The following is a 21,422-nucleotide window of genomic DNA, read 5'->3' on the forward strand; positions in this document are numbered from 1 at the left end:
GTGCTTTAATACTTATGGATTAGTAAATGTAACCTTGTCTTGTGGGAATAAAAAAAGTCAGGCAAAATGTAATGAATGGTTCACAACCACCTATTTAGAATATGAGGAAAAAAGTGTGTGTCTGTAATATTCATCAGAGAGAGTGAGATAACTAAAAAGATGAGAAAAGGAGAACAAAGCTTTTCTTTTTATATAATGAAGCTGTAATCGTGAAGCTATGCACTCATGTGCAGTTACTGTCAGACACTCAGGCCACTTTAATTGCCTTCCGCAGGTGAACACAGGTTCTCCTCTCTGAAAACTACTGAATCCAAACGTCAAATGGCCTCTCTGTTGTTTTTATACTCTGACTTTTTACATTTGGGCGAGCAGTTAAGCTGTTTCGGTGGCTAGCTGCTAATTGGGATGTTTGAGGCGATGGCAAATTAGTGGATCGGTGGTCTAAGAAGTCTCACTGAGAGGGAACAACAAAGAGAGAAAGAGAAGGCAAGTGACAAATGGAGACACGGTGAGCTGGTTCATAGCTGCCAAGCAGGTAGCTGCCCGCACAATGTGACACATCTGCCACCTCAAACTGGGTGCTCGCAGGAGCTGCCAGCTACCATTCCTGCTTTTTCTTCTCTCACATACTCCTACAAAGACAGGTGAGCTCTTCGCACATGCCACCGCTGTTTGAAATAAGCCGTAGCAGTGCCAGCTTCTGCTGCAAAGAAAGAAAGAAAAGGAAAAGGAAATGTTCAGCCTCCTGTGTGGACATTGCTGTGGCAGGAGTGACAGCACACCTTCCCAGGAGACACCTTGGCTCTGCTATTGTCACGACTGTGGACACAGCAAGTCTCTGCAGCCCTCTCAAATTAATACAAGCTGACCAGCAGCCTGCTCTCACAGCCTCGGTGGAGACGGCTGACTTATTCCGGGCGACAGAACCTGTGATTTCTCCTAACAAAGCCTGGGCGTCCTGACCGGGACGTTAACGAACGCCACTCTGCATGAAGCGCTCTCCTGATTACTGCTGACTTTAGCTGGGAAAAGCAAAAATAACCACACTGAGGTGACTTTCGCAAGCGCAACTACTTGTCCTTTTCAAAGAATATAAGCACATCTATATCCATGGACGAATACATTTATTCCCCTGACACTTTCTAGTGAAGCTTCACAAACACAGTCACACTCTTCTGTGTAGGATTTGCTCTGTTGTAACTGAATGGCAAATAATTGGTAATGTAGCGCTGCGTTAAGCTGATTGTTTTCTACGCGTCAGTAAATAACATTTAAACAGCTGACTCCCAATGCAGGGCCAACCACTGATCCACATAACGGCACTCACTCAGATGTGACAAATCCAACCAAAACACACACCCACACACACTTTGATGAGGGCTAAAGCCGGACCCTTTTTGCAGCTCGTTGTTGTTCCACTGGCTCATAGATTGAGGACCTCCTGATGCGATCAACAGCTGTCTCTCAGCCGAGTGGCGAGCTGATGGCCGCCTGGTGTTGTTCGGCCTCAGTGTTGCCCGTCAGGGTCAGCCCCCATCACGCACCCTCTTTGTGTGCACATTTCTTCCCCGAGCTAAGTAACAGTAATGCTGCTCACAGATGGTGGGCTGCCTGTGAACGGTGATGTTAGTCAGTTTTCTCCCAGTCTGTGGCCCCAAGACTTCGGTTCACACTGATTTTTAAAACGTTTTTCACTGTGTGATCAGCCTCCTCACCTTCGGGAGGGAAAGGCGTAGTTGTTTATTTTATCTGACCGGGCTGACAAATGTGTTCTGCTCCAGAGAGAATATTGATTTAGTGCATCACACTCAAATCTAACTCTAATTTGGTATTCTTGCATTCGCTCTTGCATCTATCCCCTTCTCCTCTTGCTTTTAAAGCCTGATGCATACAATAAAGCTGTGTATAATCGCAACTAAAACTCAATTCATGATTAGTCTCACAATTAAGGCTGTGTTTGCACAGTCAAAACACAAAGACATAAATAGGCATCCACATTCTTTAAAAGACATTTACAAAGCCTTTTAAACTCCCAAATATAATCATTGTATTGTATTTGCTTGAAAAATCCAATATTGATTGGGCCATATGTCATTTCAAATGTACATTTCATTACCTCCACTTACCTCCGAATACAATAAAAGCAAAGAAGAAGTGCAATTGATTGTGCAACATCTGCAAGCTTCTCCAACATTATTATAGCATTGATTCATGATTCTGTTGTTGTTATTAAAGAGAGAAACACGATCAGTGATTTAGCAGACTTTACAAAGTGCTTCACGAAAGAGAATGAAACACAGAGCATGGACACAGAACAATACAATTACACAATCTGGGCAATTGTCTCAGAAACCCAAATAACCAATCTTTTATTAGTTAAATTCCATTTCTCAACTTTTTACATCACCATATTATGTCACCTGCTGCAGTTTACTGTAAGTGTTGGAGAAAGTGTCTCCATGTATTTTTGTGCGGACCATAGTTTCCTATCATGCAAACGTTTCTCTTTATATTTCCCTTTTCTATCCATCTTCACACTTCTTCCCCTCTTCTTCCTGGCGCTTGGTGAGCAGTAACATTTAATTAGCATCAAAAGGCAGAGGCACATGCAATATCTATGAGCTGTGACATTTGTGGCAGGACAGAGATCCCTCAGATGACCCCGGGGCCTCGAACATCGAGGGGTCTGGGGAATATCAGACACCATTACTTACCATCTTTTAAGAATGTTCAGCCCAGCGTCTTCAGCCCAAAGATATCCCTGTTCTTGTGATAGGTCAAAACTCCAAGCACTCCTCTTACGGAGAAGAGTGTCAGAATGATTCATGTTTATTTATGTTGTTGGTCATGCCTGTAGCTGCAGAGAAATCTTGTCTTTCTTCTAGTTAGTGGCCTGACTGCATTTCTCTGGGTTTGTCCAATATGCGAATTGCGTTTGTGCAAAATCAACAACCGCCCCCCCTCGAGGAAAACCTTGACCGAACATTATTGGCTTGTTCCAGGAGAAATGGCGAGGGACCAGTGACTACAGTATTACAGGTTCTAATCTCAGGTAGAAAAGCTACAAGCCAGATGCCCTCAAGCATGGCTCTGCTCCGGCATTGCCTCAGTGGGCACACATTCAATACTGCACCATTGTTACCGGGACTGTCACCGCGCTATGTCCTGATATAGTCAAACTTGAATTGTTCAGGCATTACATGTCCAGACTTTTCAATTCTTCGGATCAAAATAAAGTAGAAAGTATTCAGTGATGGAAAATTGGGAATTAAAGGAAAGCGGAGTGCAGAATGTGCAGCAGCAGTTTGATTATGAAATGTAAGACAGTTTAACATTTTGCTCATATAAGTGACCTCTTTTCTCTTTGGGCTTAGAATAGCTCCACAGTATTTATTTGTTTTTTTCTCACTCGCAGTGCCTGAATCCTGCACCTGGGTCTTTTGGCAGGAGTGAAGCAAATCTGTTCAGCTTTCCTAACATTATTTTTGCCTTCACATTGATGAAGCATGTCCAACCCCAAACAGAAATCCTCTTTACTGCCGGAGCAGTGTGTCTGAACTCGAGTCTGGAATTGTGTTGATGTGTGCCAGTGCGGAGACAGAGGAGTGGCAGCAGGATGGATGCCACCCCCCGGTGAGAAAATGAGTGGAATCACAGCGTTTTCCACCGCGCTGACACCCAAGACAGATGGAGCTAGCGAAAACTGCAGCGCGGCTCCAGCCAAAACCATGGCAACAGCATGTACGCGGCAACAGGAAGCCTGCCAGGCCAATCGGAGAGGAGAATGCATTGCCATCTAAGTAGGTCCCCGAGGTAGACTCAGAGAGGATGATAGCCTCACGGATGGAGGTCGGTGCTGAGAGAATCAAGAGGATACACCATAAAGCTTGTGGAGGATCGAGTGGAATATAATGCCATATGCCTCATATCTTCAGGGTATTTTTTGATATGGGCTGCAACTAGCATTTTAGATCACTGGCAAAATGGCATGTCATCACTAATGCCTCTGTGTAGTGCTGTTAAGCAGAAGCTGACAAAAGCCTGAAGGCATGTCTCTGGTTGATGGGTTTTTCCAGAGTTTACGTACGCAGTGTTTTGTATTTCTCTACGGTAGCCTGCAGGGATTCGGCATTTTGCTCCTCAGAGCAGAAGATCGGCTGCACAACAGCAAGCTAACAACAGATAGAAATGAATTGTCTCGCTCAAGGACACTTGAGTACGCTTGACCTCAGGCCTCGTAACAGAATGACATTCTTGCATTCGCTGCACTCAGTGAATCACCTTGTGACCAAGCGTCTTGTTGTCAAAATGGGATTTTTACAATAATTCATGTGTCTAAACACTGGTACAATTCACTAAAGAAATGTACCAGCAGGCTTTAGTAGGTGGACACATTTTTCTCTGCTGTGGTAGAAAAGCCTCACAGCGCTATCACACCATCCACGTCAGATGTGAAAGCACGTGGTGTAATATGGGAGGCCAAGGTAAATGTCATACAACATGTTCTCATTGCACAGCTATGGGGGAAAGAAAACAAGGTTGCAAAGATTGAACATCAAAACTGCTCCTTTATTAATAGAATTTGTGTTTGGTGCCTGTTTTTGTATTAGTTTCCAGTTCAAAGTGCCTGAGACTGAAGCTGAATGTGACCCCTACATGCCCCCTTGTTTTTTTACAGTTCTCAGATCAGTCCTTGTCTACCGCATTTTCTGACATTACTGTCGTGTCTGCAGGAGTGCAGGCACAGCTTAATTTATGTGTCAAAAAAACACCGTCGAACTACCGTCTCTGCATTTCCAGATGGGCTCTGCAGCAATGTGACACCTTTTGGTACGACTCACACTCTCGTATGAGAGACGGATCAAACATGCATTGACAAAAGTACAGTATAATTGTATATATTACCATCTCAAATAGTTTTTTTTGACTGAGTTAATGCCTTTCCCATCCCCCCATTTTTACACGTCATCATTTACATGTCTATCATTTTAACAAGTGAGCTGCTCTCAACCCTTTTGCAGAACTTATGAAATTGAGTTCTTGGAGTGTTTCACTCGTTTCAATTTTCTAGGAAAAGCAGGGAAATTTAGTGGGTCTGAATAGCGGTTATCTACGCAACACAGACTGTGCACTGTGTTAAGCTGAATTGCCTTTTCTTAACGGACTCTATGGAGGCTTGATGATTATGTAGGCGTTTCTAAGGAAGATAGATTACATTACATTGAGTTTTTGTCATTTATGGCAGCAACTTTACTCGAAAGACACTGGAGTTAAACGACAGCATGTGCCGCATTGGCTGACACATCTGACTGCACTTCTGTAGCCTCCCGGGTACACGCAGTTGTACCCATAGACGAAGACGTGGACGTAGTCTCCATGATGTCATAGAAGGTTCTAGAGAGCCGCTGTGAAGCTCAAAGTGGGCGGCTCCAGTCATCGCCATCGTAACAATGACGACACAGCATAACTTCCAGCTTATCCCGAAAAAGAGGTGAATTGTTGGTTGCGGTCCCATCTGACACAGCACCCACCTGTCACTCAAACCAGCCACGCCCCTTGTTTCAATGTGGAGGTCCATTGGGATATGATAGAAAACATTGCATGGCTATGTCTCTTCACCACCTTCCTCTTAGCCGCTGACAACACAAACCTCCTGCAGATGCCCCAATGAGGGATTCGTGCCATAAAACATTAGTCTCTGAAAGCATGTTATATGGCGTCCTAATCTACAGATGAAGAGGACACACATTCTCAAGCAAACATCTCCCTCTCTCTGGCTTCTACACTCCGTCGCTCCCCAACATGCGTGGCATCACAGTGGCCATATCCTCCACTGAGTCGAGTCTTTGATGAAGCAGGCGATGCTTTGAAGCCCAGCTCTGCCATCAGGAGCTTTTAAAGAAGCCCCATGTATCTCTCTCACGCTCTTTCACTCCACAAACAACTTGCTTGTATCGCCAACTGAACCACAGATGCATGCAAGGCCACACAGATAACCCAAATCTGATCTTCCGCATTTTTGCCTTGCCTCCTCTCATCCCGGTCAAAGATTCAGACATAAACCACCCTCTCTCTCTCTCTCTCTCTCTCTCTTTCTCTTTGTCTCTCCCACTGTGGCTGTGACTTCTTTATCTTCTGCACTTTGCCCCCCCCCCTCACCGCATTGTGTTCCTCCAATCTCATTACCACTCTCGTACAATCTGCTGGCTCTATTCTCGCAGATCATGTTTATCTCTTTGGGATAATGAACAACAGGTATTTGCAATCATATTTATTGTCCAGCGTTGGTGTGGATTTTTTCGTATGGTGTGGATTTTTTCGTATTTTACGGCAGCAATTTTTTGTCTGTGGTTGCTCCTCCACTTTTTTTCAGACTAAAATAACTCTAAATATTGGACAAAATTGTAATCTCCAGAGGATAAAACCTCATGACTTTGGTGATCTTCTGCCTTTTCTCATGCACCACCAGTTCCAGTCGTTTCACTCGGTAACATATCTCAACATCTACTTGATGGGTTTGCACAAACTGTGTAGACTGTCACTGTTCCCAGAGGATAAATTGCAAAAAATGCGATCCTCTGACCATTCATGGAGTGAAATCCTTTGGTGAAATTTCAACTTGCCTAATACTTTGGTTCATGACCTGCAAAATGAATGTAGCTCCAACTCTAAAAGACAGAGAGGCAAATTAACTAACTTTTTCCCATCTCAGACACATGAGCTTTCCTCTTCCTCAAAATGCAAAGAAGATATTTTAAATGTATGTCACAAATTTAGAGTTTAGTGAGCGCATGGCCTGCCCTCTAGCACCTCCCTAAGGACAAACTTGTAATCCACTACTTCTTTGTGCAGTTTCCGTCTTTAGGAGTATAATGAATAGTGGAGCATCTGGGTGAATCTAGCCAGGCTTCAAAGTTTGAGGTTTTGTTTATGATTGTAAGTTGCTGACAGAATATAAAAAAAATGATGTGTGAAAACTTAAATCCATCACCCACACTGTCTCACACTGTCTTAGCCATTTGCATGTAACAGACGGTCTCAAGCAGTTTTCCTCTCATAGACTTTAACAAGATCTCTCAGATTTCCTGCAGTTGCTCTGGGAGTATTGTCTGCCGGTGCCCACACAAGGTACCTCTTAGTTCTTCTGTCTGACTCAGTGGGCCGCGAGGTGCCTGTTGTCCTCCTACGCCAGGCCTGGGAGACTCTGTCATAGCCCTAATGAGAACTGGACCTGACATCCTCTCCAACCAATTCTCCACTCTTCCTGTTCTTCGTCCCCAGTAATGATGGCAGAGAGGTTACGGCAGCAGGCATATTGTAAGTTGAATTATTAATGGGACACCAGGTCCGTCTGGTCTGTTGCTATATGGAGATGGTTGATCTTGTATGACATCCATCAATGCAAACAAGCATACCAGTGTAGTTATGTGACAGGAAATCTCTTTTATTTTTCCTGTGTGGGGCCTTGAGAGAGTGGGGCTCAAGGGGAGCTGATGATGTCCAGTGTGCCAGCAGTATTATCTCTCAAGGTGTGTAGAATGACAATGGCTCACCGTGATTTGCTGTGACAGGCTGCTACACATGGCTCCATAAATCCAACACCATTTTATAATGGAGTGTCCCTGTATTATTATTTTTTTAAACAGTGGAACATGGATAGGATTAACTCTTCCCTCTTGATCCTCCCCCCTCTCCTTCTTTCATGTCAGGCAGGCATGGTATTGCAATAAAATTGCACACAACAATCAGTTTTGGATTTAAAAACAGCATCGGCCGATTCCCCACAGAAAAAAAGAAATGAAGCATACAGTGCCACTCGGTGGCTACCCTGTAATATGGAAAGATTATATTGTAGTTGAACCATTCCAATAATGGCCATTTATGTGTACGACAACCAATCAACTGCATCTTCACAAGCATCCATAATCCTGTGTGGCAGGAAATGTTTTTTTTCCCGGCATTTGCACACACACAGGGCAGATATAATGGCGTGTTTTCATTCTCAGTAATTAGGCTCCGGGTAAGATGGAGAGCTGGAGCACAAGGCACAGAGTATATGTGCACTGTAATTGCATCATTGGATGGTAAGGAATAACAGCAACTGTGACTGCTGTATTATACAGTAGCAGCAGTCGGCAAACTGAAATGATTTGTATAAGCCCAGTTTAGTGGGTCAAAGGGAGGGGTAGAAAGAAAGTGGGTGGTCATGTGCTTGAGAGAAGAACGCTTAGGCTGATGAACATTGCTTAACAATATAGCTGTAATGTGGACTAATTTAGAGCTGCTCCCTTCCAGCGGGGGCTTGATTGAGCAGCCGCCACTTGTTTGTTTTTCAATTTGGGCTTTGGTGGATACTCCCATTTTACTGCTGCGTTTGTTTTCCGAGAAGTCCTCATGTCTAATTTATTGGATCTGCTTTAGCACGTTCGCCTACTCGCTCTCCGCCGATGCTATGCTGCATAAATTATGCAGAGTACTTTTCGTCTCCAACACCGGGTTGATGTGGGACTGCGTGCTGCAAGTTAGCAGACAGTGTTGAAGACATCTATGTCAGTCTGCCAGCTTTGCTGATTGAGACTTTGAAACGTGTGTCACAAGATTACAGCTTAGTCGAATAAAATAGAATACAATTCTGATCCGCCAAGAAATGAACGACATGGATGGAATAAAATGTTGTTTTTTAAAATGACCTTGCCGTATTTTTTATTATAGTAATGGCTTGAGGATAACCTACTATATAATAGAGAGTTTTGAATATTCAACATGAATTTCACGCACCAGAGATTCTGCTCAATACAGCCGTCATCTGGAGCGGAATATTCCGGATGCAGGATAAAGCTTGCTCAAAGGCAACAATGTTGTTCACAGTGAGTGAGGGTGCTGCGACCTGTGGACTTCTGCTTCACAGTCAGCTCGCACCAGCAGCTTGTGAAATGAAGAACGAAATCAATGTGCAAGAAAAGGTCTCATCCTGTCAGTTTTGTCAGATCCGACTGAAAGGGTATGAATATTGGGGAGGATGATTGAAGCTGAGACTTCTAATATTCCTTCCAATCTGTGTTCCAAGCGTTGAGATACCTGAAATGTATCTGTTTCTTTTGAATATTCCCTTCGTTCCCCCGACAGGCCCATGAAGATACAGAGAAACAAATCCTAATAATGGTCGATGCCACTGGGAGAGAAACTAAACAAACCAGGTGCAGCCGCTGCTTATAAAGAATCGACTTTTTGTTCCAGTTGCTCTGAGAAAATGAGCATCCTATTATGGTCTCAGCAGAATTAAAAAGTAGACATATTCCAGCCAGCAGCAGCCGTTAAACCATGTTTTAGCATGAATGTGGGTGTGGGCAAAGTTTAAAACTTGAAACCTTGAAATAATATTCCTCAGAAATAACAATGCACAAAACAAACACCCACAGAGTGCAGACATGCCCCCGCAGGTGGACAGTTTAAGTTATGGTGAAGTTTGGTCAGCATTTTCATTTGTTTTCAAATGGTGCCTAATTTTCATATGCGTTTGTGCACCGTATCTCTCCTCATCTCTTACCTAAAGGGATAGTTTGGAAAAACAGGAAGCAGCAGCGACAGCAAAGCAATATACTGCTGTGGACGGAGAGATTACATTTAAGTGGACGCTATATTTTTTTTAATTTCCCCTGCTTTATCTTGCCGCCTGACGGCCTTTTCTGAGAGAGGAATTGAACTTAAAGTGAAACTCATCAACGCTCTCTTCAAAGCCAGCAGGCTCCAACAAAATAATTCAAGCTCTAATCCAGAAAGAGTTGCACCTGAGGACCTCTAGTGATTTGTAATAATTGCGGAATTGCGGAAGGTCATCTGTGATCATGATCCCGCACAAATCTACAATGTCTGTAATGTGAAAAGTCAATATTCCACGCCATGTGATAAGTCATGTGATAAGTCATGTGATAATATTGCGGTGCGAATTGAAATCTCAGTGATTTAGGGTTGTATTACATTTTTGATATTCTTCGGGAGGTTTTTCTATTCAAGTTTTTTTTTGTATCTCTCCGGGTTGAGAATTATGAAGGCTGCGTCGGCATAAATGAACGTTTTGACAGCATTTTGGATGCAAATTCATCTCTCTATGGAGACCATTTACACTGGAGCCAGAGGCCAGAGCAGTGGTATATGAACATTAATAGGCCTATGTAATATAATAATGTACAACATATTAAATATATATCATGTAATATAATATTTTTCATATAAACAGATGCGCTGAGCCTTCACATCATACAATGCATTTACAATGTCAGTAATTTTGAGTAAAATACAGACTTCACTTCATGTATTCAGTGCTAATGTGCCGCACAAAACACAGATGTAGGGTCATTTCTAAATCACATGAGGTCACCTGGTGATAGTCCCGTCCAAAGAGGGCTCATGTTTCACTTTTTGTATTTTGTTTAGTTCCATATATGTTTTTTCTTATGTTGCTAAAATACATTTAGCTGCTGCTGAAACCAAAACTTGCGAGTTGACTTGTAAATCCGTGTTCGGTTTTACCCCTAAAGAAAATTTAAACAGATTTTTGAATATGTGTCAACAAGATCTATTTTCAGTACATCTAAATAAGCATCAAGTTAAATGGAAGATAATTTATCTGCAACTCTTTTGATTATTGATTAGTTATTTAAGTGATTTCCCAGCTGCCGAAATCACTTAAATAACTGTGAGGACCTTCTGTTTTTCTTTGTCTCATGTAAAAGTAAACTGAATATTTTTAGGATTGTTGGTTGGACAAGACATTTCAAAACGTCTCCTTTAGGAAGTTGTCTTTAATATTGTTTGCCTTTCCCAACAGGTTGATGGCACAAATATCAGCAACTTAAATAAAACCCTTTTCAGTCTTTTTCTGTGTCCCATCCACAGGTATTCGCTGTCGTCACAAGCTCTCTATGGGTCTATAAATGACACAACAGTGGGGCTCAAGTTCTTCCTCCTGTGTGGACTGAGCTGTCAGACTCTGCTGCCTCTTTGCTGTTTTATAGACGGATCAAGCTGAAAAGACGATTAGAAAAGTACTGTGGACTTGCATGTTGTTTTGAGATAGTGATGGAGGCAGAAGAGGTTAGTTTGCAGATCTCTGTTCATAAGCTGCCAAATAGGAATTATTTATCTGTGGTCTAAAGGAAAAACACCTATTTTCTCCGCCAGCGACATCAGAAGATTATCAAATGTCACCCGCTGAGATTTTAGATTTAGTCGTTATTTTTGGAGCAAAGGAACCTGAAGTGACTTCAAATAAACTTGTTTTTGCAGTGGCAACTGGTTGCTGCACCGGACTTGTAAAAAGACAGCATTATGCATGCACGCTTCTCGTGCTTTGGTCTCAGAAATAGAGGACATGATCAAGGAAACCACAAGCCGAAGCTGAGATGAAATTTGTCTTCGCACTGGGGATACGTTTTCCATGACACTGCTGCTCATCGTCCATTTCTCAGCTTCAGCAGATCAGGTTTTCCGCTTTCTCTGTCTCCGGCATACATTTCAGCAACGTAAATAAAGAGGAGGTGATGACGGGTACAAACGATAAGACTTTGTACTTACATTTAAAGCCCACATTTTTACATCGAATCAGTGCCACTGTGAATGACTGATTTGTGCAGCTGAGAGCTCTCAGCTGGTTGCTAAAACACATCAGCAGCTAGTCGCACAGTTAGCTATTTTATTACCACATTATGTATTCTGCGTGTCCGCCACCTGTCCAATCAGACTCGATGTGAGGAAGAAAGGAAAAACTAGTGAGACATAATAGATTGTTTGTCGAGCCAAGAATAAATGAGTAGTCAAGCAAGATAAGAGAGGTAACGGTGTTTATATTTTTTTATTTTCACGAAAAGACAAAAAAAACACAATGCATCAATAAGTATTAATTAAGTATTGCCTTTGCAGCCAAAGCCTGATATACAGTATCTTAATCTTATTCTGTGCCACATACCTCTATTGTTGAGATACTTCTGTTAATATTTGTCATCGTAAGGTGGTAGGTGTGAGTTTTAGATATTTGTGGGAAAGTGCACTGTTGTTTTATTTTTTTCTGTCAAAAAGTAGTGGGATTCAAACAGGGTGGCAGCACACAGTTGCTTGTTAATTCTGGCGGAATCCAGAGCAGCCTCGGCCTAATGTGTGTGTTTGTGTCCGCTCCCTCGCAAGTCCCCTGGCTCTCTATTTTATCAAAAACAGCACTAATGACACTCCGCCTGGTCCCATCTCTCCTCATCGGTCCTTTCTAACACCGCCGCTGCTCGAGCACGCACACACACAAACACACACACTTTCAACGCACACGTAGTTCAAAACAAGCCCACACATACAGACTTGCTGGATTTGCGTCATTTCAAATTTCACTGCAGAAATATACTTTAATTTGTGTAATCGTGCGCTTTTAAATGAAACGGCACACACACACACACACACACACACACACACACACACACAAACATTCTTTCTCGGATATATAACACCCAAACACTCACGTCAAGAAGCAGGGGCAGCAGATTATATTGCACTCATTAATTCTTGTTTGCCTGTTTATGAATTACTTGATTAATTAGAGCAAAACCCCTTTGGCTGGCATCTGCTCTGTGATTTACTGTACGCAGCATACAAATTAAATTAAGGGCCGTGTTCATAAATCTGTCTTCACCGACACACCGATGCTCCCTTGTGCCACACTGAGAGCCTCCTCCGCCACGTGAGCTTTATTACTGAAGTGCTATTGGAATTGCACCCTGTGTGTTTGCACCACCTACCCATTCATCCAACAATACAAAGCTATCAAGAACATTCGAGATTGGTTTCATCTATCATATATATATATATATATATATATATATATAGTTTTTGTTTACTTTGCTTCTTCTGATAAGATGGCAGAATGGTGGAACTCGGCAAAGAACAACATTGATCCGATGTGACAGGCGACAGGTCGCTCTCTTCCCTTTCAGCTGGAATTCCCTGTCGAGTGGCGGGAAGGAGGCTGGACACAAATGGTCTTTCCATCAGCTCTTAACCGCTGAAGACTCGTATCGAGCATGCAGGCATCTCTCCCATGGCAAACATCGTCAGAGGCCAGTGGAGAAACGCTGAGAAACATTTCTAGGTCTGCCACTTCTGTTTACCACTAAAACCTCTCAATCCTCGCCTCGGGGAACAAACAAACCCGAGAAAACGGCCCCTATGCACTCTTTCATGTGCGGGGATGTACCCAAAGTCAAATCTGTGATTCAGGAAGATGCATATACTGTGATAAAAACATATATATATATATATATATATATATATATATATATATATATATATATATATATATATATATATATATATATATGGATGGATAGATAGATAGATAGATAGATAGATATATATTTTTTCAAAATTAACTGGTATTATTCGTGGTGGAAAACACCATGATGACATGGAACACGTAAAAGTACTGTTACTCTGCAATTCTTTCACACCTTGGCTTGGATTTATCAAACATCATGTAAACTATATTTACAATGTTTTCGTATGAATACACTCAAAAACACACAAGCACCAGCAGGCTGGTTGTTAAGTGTTGATTTTGGAAACAAAGTGTCTGCAGTGTTGTTACCTTCAGGATGTCTCAGCGTAAGTTTTAAAACCAGTATCCAGACACGCCTCTAACATTACTCAGACGGGAATAAAAACTGCATTTATCGTGATTATTTACGGTAGCTGGAAGGTGTGTGCAGTACACAGGTGCATGATAATGAAGGAACATGTCACCCAGTGCAAAGATCTGGCTCACTGAGGAGTTTTTATGTTTTTGGACAACAATAGAGGTGTGTGGCACAGAATAGGATTCATATCAGGCTTTGGCTGCACAGGCAATACTTAATTAATACCTATTGATTAATCGTTCTTGTGTTTGGAGACAAATAGTGGACACATGTCCCACTCAAATAAATAGAATGCACTATTTAATACATGGAGTGATTTAAGAAATGGCACAACACACCTGATGAAGCACTATAGTGCTTTAAGGGAACAGTCTGGAAGATCTTGTTCAATGCACTGCTTCATTTGTCAGGTAGGTATTCAACCTGCGCAACAGAAAAGATCTTTTGACAGCATCTGTGAGAATATCTTTGAAAACTGCACTTTGGAAACCGCAGTTGTCAATTCAACATCTCGATGTCTTATTCGTTCATTCATTCAATCATCCAATTCATTTACTTTGCAACTATTTCACAAACCCTTGGTCTTGACAGTGAGAGTATGTGATGCAGTGTTTTTGTAAAGCTGTGAAAATCCAATGGTACTCACTCTCGACTCCAATGACATGCGTGAGCGTTTCATGCAAAGGCTCATGGGTAGGCTTAAAGAGGACGCTGCTTGCTACTGGCTGTGAAATAGGCATGTTAAAGCACAGGAGTGTGAGACTTCTGAATAGTCTACGTACGTTTGAAAGGTTTTTGAAATGTCTACAAATACTAGATGTGTGTTAAGGTATGAAGCATTGAGAAAAAGAGAATATTTAGAAATGATTTTCCCAAACTGCAGCAAAGGACAGGTTACTATGAATAATTACACAGCATATGTACACTGTACAGTAATACTTTGCTACTACAGACTGCTTGCACTGTGATTACAAATTATAATAATAATAATAATCAACAAAGGCACTTTACATGGTAAAAACATTTCAAGTGTAATAGTGAATGCCAGTGGTTTCTACATCTGATTGCAATTTGTTTTCTCTTCGTCACAATATTTCTGCCGAGTCACTCCACACTGTTGCCTTTCTGGCTGCCCTTTGTCCTGACTCTGTTTTCCCTCCGTACAACATGTCTGTCTCTTCTCAATCACTTTCTTCGCTCTCTCTCGTCTTCAGGGCTTTCTAGTCTCTTGTTTGAATCTCCCCCTTTCCTCTCGCCTCTGCTCTGCTACCTTTGTCTCCTCAGACGTCTCTTTCTTTGTCAGGGTTTCAATATCTTTCTCAACTGCCTTACATTTCTTTCTTTTTCTTCTTCTTTCAAACATTGGTCCCACTGGCTAATGGCTAATGGGTGACTGATAATGCCGCTCATAAGCTGATACATTAACTTTTCCTCAGGGAGTCTGGCCCAGTGGAGATGGAGATGGGGAGGAAGAGCGGTTTTAAATAGACTGTTGTAGATTGCCTCGATGAGATTGCTTTTAATCCTTCTGCAGTTCTGTTGTAGTAGGCCTTATGTTTCACATAATTAGCTTTGGACAGGACATGTTTGCAGACCTGTGATTCCTAGCTTGTGACTGATTATTTTAAATTGGCTGAGAGGACAGGTTGTAATATATATATATATATATATATATATATATATATATATATATATATATATATATATATATATATATATATATATATATATATATATATATATATACTGTGTATACATATATATATATATATATATATATATATATATATATATATATATATATATATATATACTGTGTATATATATACATATATATATATATATAGATATATACATATATATATATATATACATATATACTGTGTATATATATATATATATATATATATATATATATATATATATATATATATATATATATATATATATATATATATATATATATATATATATATATATATACATATATATATATATATATGTATATATATGTGTGTGTGTGTGTGTGTGTGTGTGTGTGTGTGTGTATGTCTGCCCATGTCAAATGTGTGTTGTTTGTATATTTACCAGGTTGCCTTCTTTTGTATTTTCTGTCCAGATGTACAAAAATAAAGTGTTGGAACTGGGAGAGAAGTTGCTGCCTGCCTTCAACACGCCAACAGGAATCCCCCGAGGAGTCATTAACCTGGGGAGGTGAGTCTCAGCACCAGCCTTCACCTCCAAAAGTCCTCCATCCTGATAAAAGGCAATATCAAGTTACTACCCTGGCTGGCATTTATCGGCGCACATGCAGTTCATTCATCCTTAAGGAACCAGAGCCAGGGCTCGATTCAAGAAACGTGAAGTTTTTAGTGAGCGATGTAAACAACTACTGAAAAAGCCAATAGTGTATTCAAGTTTCCTCTGAATCCTCAGTTAAGTTAGAAACCACAACACTGAACTTTAACTTTCATCTTATTTTGAAGAAATATTCTAAAAGAAGAAAGCAGATTTGTCTACTACTTATCTGTTGTTTCATAACAAATTGCAACTCCACATGAATTTTTAGAAATTACACCACATTTTCTGTGCATAAATAAGAAATGAAAGTCTCACAGATAGGCCCACAGTCTGTGTATTGACAATGGAGCAGCTGCAGGCTGAGCTTTACAGTGACCATAATATTTGGATGAGAATTAATCTGTGTTATACATTGGAGGGTCATGAATAATATGTGCTTGCATTTAAATGAGTTGTGTTAATTTGTAATCTGTTCCAAACATTACCTTTCTAATCTAAAACTCTTTACTGACACGATATTGTTAATGCCACGGTCACGCAACACGGCATCAAGCTATTTTCATATTTCATGTTTTCAGATCGTGAATCTCTGTGTTTGGATTTTGGTTTGATTCTCTTAAGCAAGAGTGGCGATGTGCATTGTGCCTCTCGTTTTTTGATTTAACAATTTTAGAGTGAGACAGAAGAATCTGACAAAGTGATGCTGATAACAACACTGTCAGTGACTGTGACAGTCAAATTATTCTCGCTAGCCGACATACCCACAGCCTGCCTTTACCTTTCATGCACGAACACCAGCGGAACAAGTTTACTTCATGTTTCAGTTTGATGAAGTGTCCTGTGAGTGGATTGAAAATATTACAATTATTCAATCTCCTTTCTTTTTTTTACTGTCTCTGTTTTTAAAGATTTCTGTAAATCCTCCAGTTTATCCTCTCATTGCTCAATCTTATTTTATAAAATACTTCCTGGCTCCTCTGTCATCCACCTGCTACCACTTGCCAGCCAAGCTGGACAGCTGCTGGCGGATTTAATTACCCTTTTCTACAGTTAATTCTTGCTACATCACCAACATGGGGCTGTGCTGCAGATGGGCAAGAGGCACCAGGCTGCCCATACTGCGGTCATGTGGGGTGCATGGAGCAATGTGTTGTGCAGACAGACAAACAAGCGTATCCACTCTATATATATACACACACACACACACACACACACACACACACACACACACACACACACACACACACACGTGTCACTTGAGAAGAACATATGCAATGTGTAACAGAACACAAGCAGGCAGTCTGCACACAGGGGAGTTCAGTTCTGCTGCACAGCCTGTGCTTTTGACTCCATGTGGGAATTATTTTATTCTATAAGTGAAGCACTCCTGTGCATTACTTGGTGTTATGAGTCTTTTCCTGCATGTTTGTGTTATTTTGTCAAACATGTTACAATCTGCGCTGGTACAATACACCAGATGTCCAAAAGATGAAAGCATACACTAGATCTTGCTGAAAGGATTAGCAAAATCAGTTTGTTTTTTTCCACACATTGTCTAGTTCCTGCTTCTCAATTCTGGGTTTATTTTTCTTATTGGACAGTAAACAAAATGTGCTACATTTCTAATGGAAAGATTGCCAGCTGGTTGCGTAGCTTTGAAACCCCATCTGCTCAAGCTAGCCTCAGCAGTGGTGCTGGGCAGGAGAGGCCAGATCCATAATCCTGGAGTTTTCTTTTTATGCTTTTTTTTGGGGGGCGGGTGGGAGAAACCATATCAAACTAAATATTGATCATAGCATAGTATATTCTGTATAATTTTACAACATCCCAATAGGAGAAATTTAAGGTTTTGACTTGCACTCTATGGGAGAATATTTTGTGGATAAATTAACAGTTTAAACTGTGGCAACATGTGTGTGTATACTGTAATACACAGCCCCCTAAAATAAACAAATAAGCATTTTAAAAGAACAACGCAATGTTAGCGGTTTGTACTGCTCTTGCTTAAAAAGCTCTTTAAGATGATAAAGATGATCCTGATGGCAATTAACACCTTCATAGTGAAAGGTCACAGTTGTATTTATGTGTTTGTGTTTCTAGTCAACATCAAACATTTGAATTATTTTAACACTTCTGTTGAGATGCACAAAAATGTCAATTTCCCAAGCATATTATGCGTGACATGCGCTATTAATTTTTGCATTTCTTTTGTATTTTCTACACATAATTATTTTTCTGATAGCTTTGGAAGAGTGTGAGCGTGTGTTTGTTAAAAGGGGTGAAAAGATTAACGAGTGCTCCCATCTCCTCCACCTTTCCCAACATACATAAACACACCACCCGCTGCCCTGCACCTCCGCTTTGATTCTCAGATTGATTCTTCTTAAAGGACGAATCAGATGTGACTCGAGCCAGAGCTACTAATGATGTAGCCCGCAAACTTTTAATGAATGCATTCATCAGAGTGGCAAACTCTTTGACTCGCACACCACCCACCTCCCACCTTTTTATCTCCCTCCATCGTATTCCCTTCTTACAAATTCAGTTCAATTCATTACCGGATGTCTCCAGCATCTATTAGAGGATATGTAAAGTCATTCCACTGGTACATTCTGCCTCAAGTAATCACAGCCGTGCATTAGTGCACCGTCTCAGAGACCACACATTAACTGAGAATTAGATTTGCAGAGTGATATTACCCACACGGACTTGAGGAAAAAAAATTGAATGGTCTCATGTGTTTCTGACCTTGATATTCACAGTTTTTTGTTAACCTTTTTAAGCCATCTTAACAAAGTAAAATCACAGAATTTGGCAAGTTTCAAGTTAATGCAGGATCTGAAAAGTGAAGCCAATGCCAAAGTCCTTGAAACTTGCATTCTTTCTAATGGCCATTAGGGGTTGCAAAATAAGTTTGATTGTATAGAAGTCTCGACTCTACTTTCTACCTCAGTAAACATTGGAAACATGAGTTTTTGGTCTCAATCACTTGTTTTTCTTCAATACAGCATGATGTTCATTTAGTTAATTATGGTCCCATTTAGAGTCAAATACACCATGAAGCAGAGTATGCTTTAAGGCGTGGCGTCCTTGTGATTGACACAAGGCCGTTGTCCGGTATGGGAGTTTGCCCTTTCATCTCACAGCTTTAACCCTTTTTATAGTGTGTTTTTAATTAATGAAAGTTAATTGTTACCTTTTTTGCCGCCTTAAAATGTTTTATTCAACAGTCAGTTGTACTGACCTCAATGCTCTTGTGTCACTACTGGTTACAAAAGGCAGAGAGGCAACAGCCAAAAACCAAGATGGCGACAGCTAAAATGCAGCTTAGCTTTATTGGTAGATGCGGATAATCACTTATTTTATTTACTATCACGTCGTACATAGAAAACAACAAAATATTCACATTTTAGAAGCTGAAACTATATAAATTGTTCGGGATTCATTTTCCGTCCAATGCTAATGGTTTATTCGACTAATTGTTTGAGCATTGGTGTTGCACACAGTTGAATAAGAGTGCGTTTAGGAGGATGATACATGGTCCAACTCTGAAAACCACAAATGACAACAGCTGAATGTTGAAATGGATCGATACACTTTGGATGGAATGCATTATACACGTCTCTGGAGAGATGCACTAGATTAGATTATTGATTTCCATCTGAAAAGGGAATAAAAAAATCAGACCCGTCTGTTATGATGCATTAAGCACAGACAGAAGAAAAGAGGCGCTCTGAATGGGCGACTTTCCGTAACATTGTTCAATGTAATACCAAGAGAAAATCACTTCTAAAGGTACAAGTAATACTGCTGCTGATACAGGAGGATCATGTGAAGGACTAGTTTCCTGTAAAACACGTGTCTCACTTGAACATCACACGTAGCAGGATGCAACTCAGAAGATTGCGCTGCATTTAGATGAATCCTTTAGATCTACAGTACGGACTGCATTCATGCACCTTTGGTGCTATTATTTTACATTTTATTTTATTTTTGGAAATGTCAAAACATACCAGCTGTCATACAGTATTACATGCAGCGTGAGATAATCTATTTTGTAGTTTTTGGTGTTAGTTTTTTTTTTGCATATTCCTTTCAATTCAGATTTACAGATTTAAACTACTACACTTTTCTTCTCCTCCTGTAGATTGTCAACTCTACATACTGTAATTATATTTGTAACTATAAAACATACATTTTAATGAGTGAACATGGTTGCTTTCAAGAAGTAACTCATGCCTTACTCGGGTGTAAAAAAATAAATAAAAAGGGTTGTGATAAATCTGTTGAAATCAGGGACTCCCTACTGTTTATGTTACAAAGCACACAAAACTAATGACAGATAAAAGGTAAGCTGTGCTCTTGACCAATAGGCTTGTTAATCATTATCATGTAGCCCCAGGTTCCCCTTTTTCCCAGTTGTAGAGAAAACTAACATACGTCTGCTTACTGTGTTTCTCACAGTGTCAGCTGACCTACAATTTGAAGGGACGCTGATCGAACCTGTTACCTGATGATTCATTGTTCTAAATAAACTGCACATATGCAATAATCGTATGAAAGTGTTGGTCCTGAAAGATGCCGGTGTGTAACAGCCATGAGACTTAGTCTACTTGTTTGGTGATTGTTGCAGTGGCACCAGTTGGAGTTGGGGCTGGGCCTCAGCCGGGAGCAGCATCCTGGCTGAGTTTGGGACTCTTCATCTTGAATTTGTCCATCTGACGGAGCTCTCCAGGAATCCAATCTACACAGAGAAGGTTTGATTTATACAGTATATTTCCAGTTTTACTTTGCAGGAACATTCGACTGAAGTTTGACCATGGATTGGGAGTGTAGTATTCTGATATCCATTATACCCTGGTGTCTTTTTCAGGTGATGAACATCAGAAAACTATTGAACAAGATTGAAAAACCCCACGGCCTGTACCCCAACTTCCTCAGTCCAGTCAGCGGCAACTGGGTCCAACGTAAGTACTGTTTGCTGTGTATGGCACCTTCGTTCTGGAGATTATTGTAGGATTATGGGTACATTTGGGTTGTAGAGTTTAATTTGCAATGAAGGACAAGGTCAATGGCATTCTTGCATTATTATTAGAATAAAAAGGTTTACATGACCTGGACAAATCACTCTGAGCTGCCCAGGGAAGGTCATTCTTGTTACCTAGTAAGTATACAATAATCATGTTTTCCCAATGTGGGATAAGAGTAAACGACTTTGAGTTCATTGAATGTCATTTCCCGTTTCTGACTCATTTCATTTCATTTAGCTTCCACACCACTGACAGACCTTGAGTCACCTCACGTGTCAAAGCTCTTATGGCTGCTCATCTATGTCACCCACCCATCCGTCTATTTCCTTTCATTTTTAATATCAGGCTCATAGCAATGGCTATATACTCCCATTGCTCTGGGTTATTAAAATTATAATGTATTCAATTACTTCAGGAA

The 21,422-nt window shown here is 40.7% G+C and overlaps 1 protein-coding gene across 1 annotated transcript in view; it reads left to right on the forward strand.

Annotated features, from left to right (window-relative positions):
- Positions 1–21,422, forward strand: part of LOC306744535 (mannosyl-oligosaccharide 1,2-alpha-mannosidase IA) — a gene marked incomplete at its 5' end in the record, with an annotated part of 167,552 nt that overhangs the window by 131,413 nt on the left and 14,717 nt on the right. The window contains 3 exons of the mRNA XM_079227195.1: positions 15,793–15,887; positions 20,608–20,731; positions 20,848–20,941. Coding sequence (XP_079083321.1) covers positions 15,793–15,887; positions 20,608–20,731; positions 20,848–20,941 — 313 coding nt within the window. The remainder of the gene's footprint in view (positions 1–15,792; positions 15,888–20,607; positions 20,732–20,847; positions 20,942–21,422) is intronic.

Source organism: Taurulus bubalis, assembly GCF_910589615.1.
Source record: "Taurulus bubalis genome assembly, chromosome: 12".
Classification (NCBI taxonomy): domain Eukaryota; kingdom Metazoa; phylum Chordata; class Actinopteri; order Perciformes; family Cottidae; genus Taurulus; species Taurulus bubalis.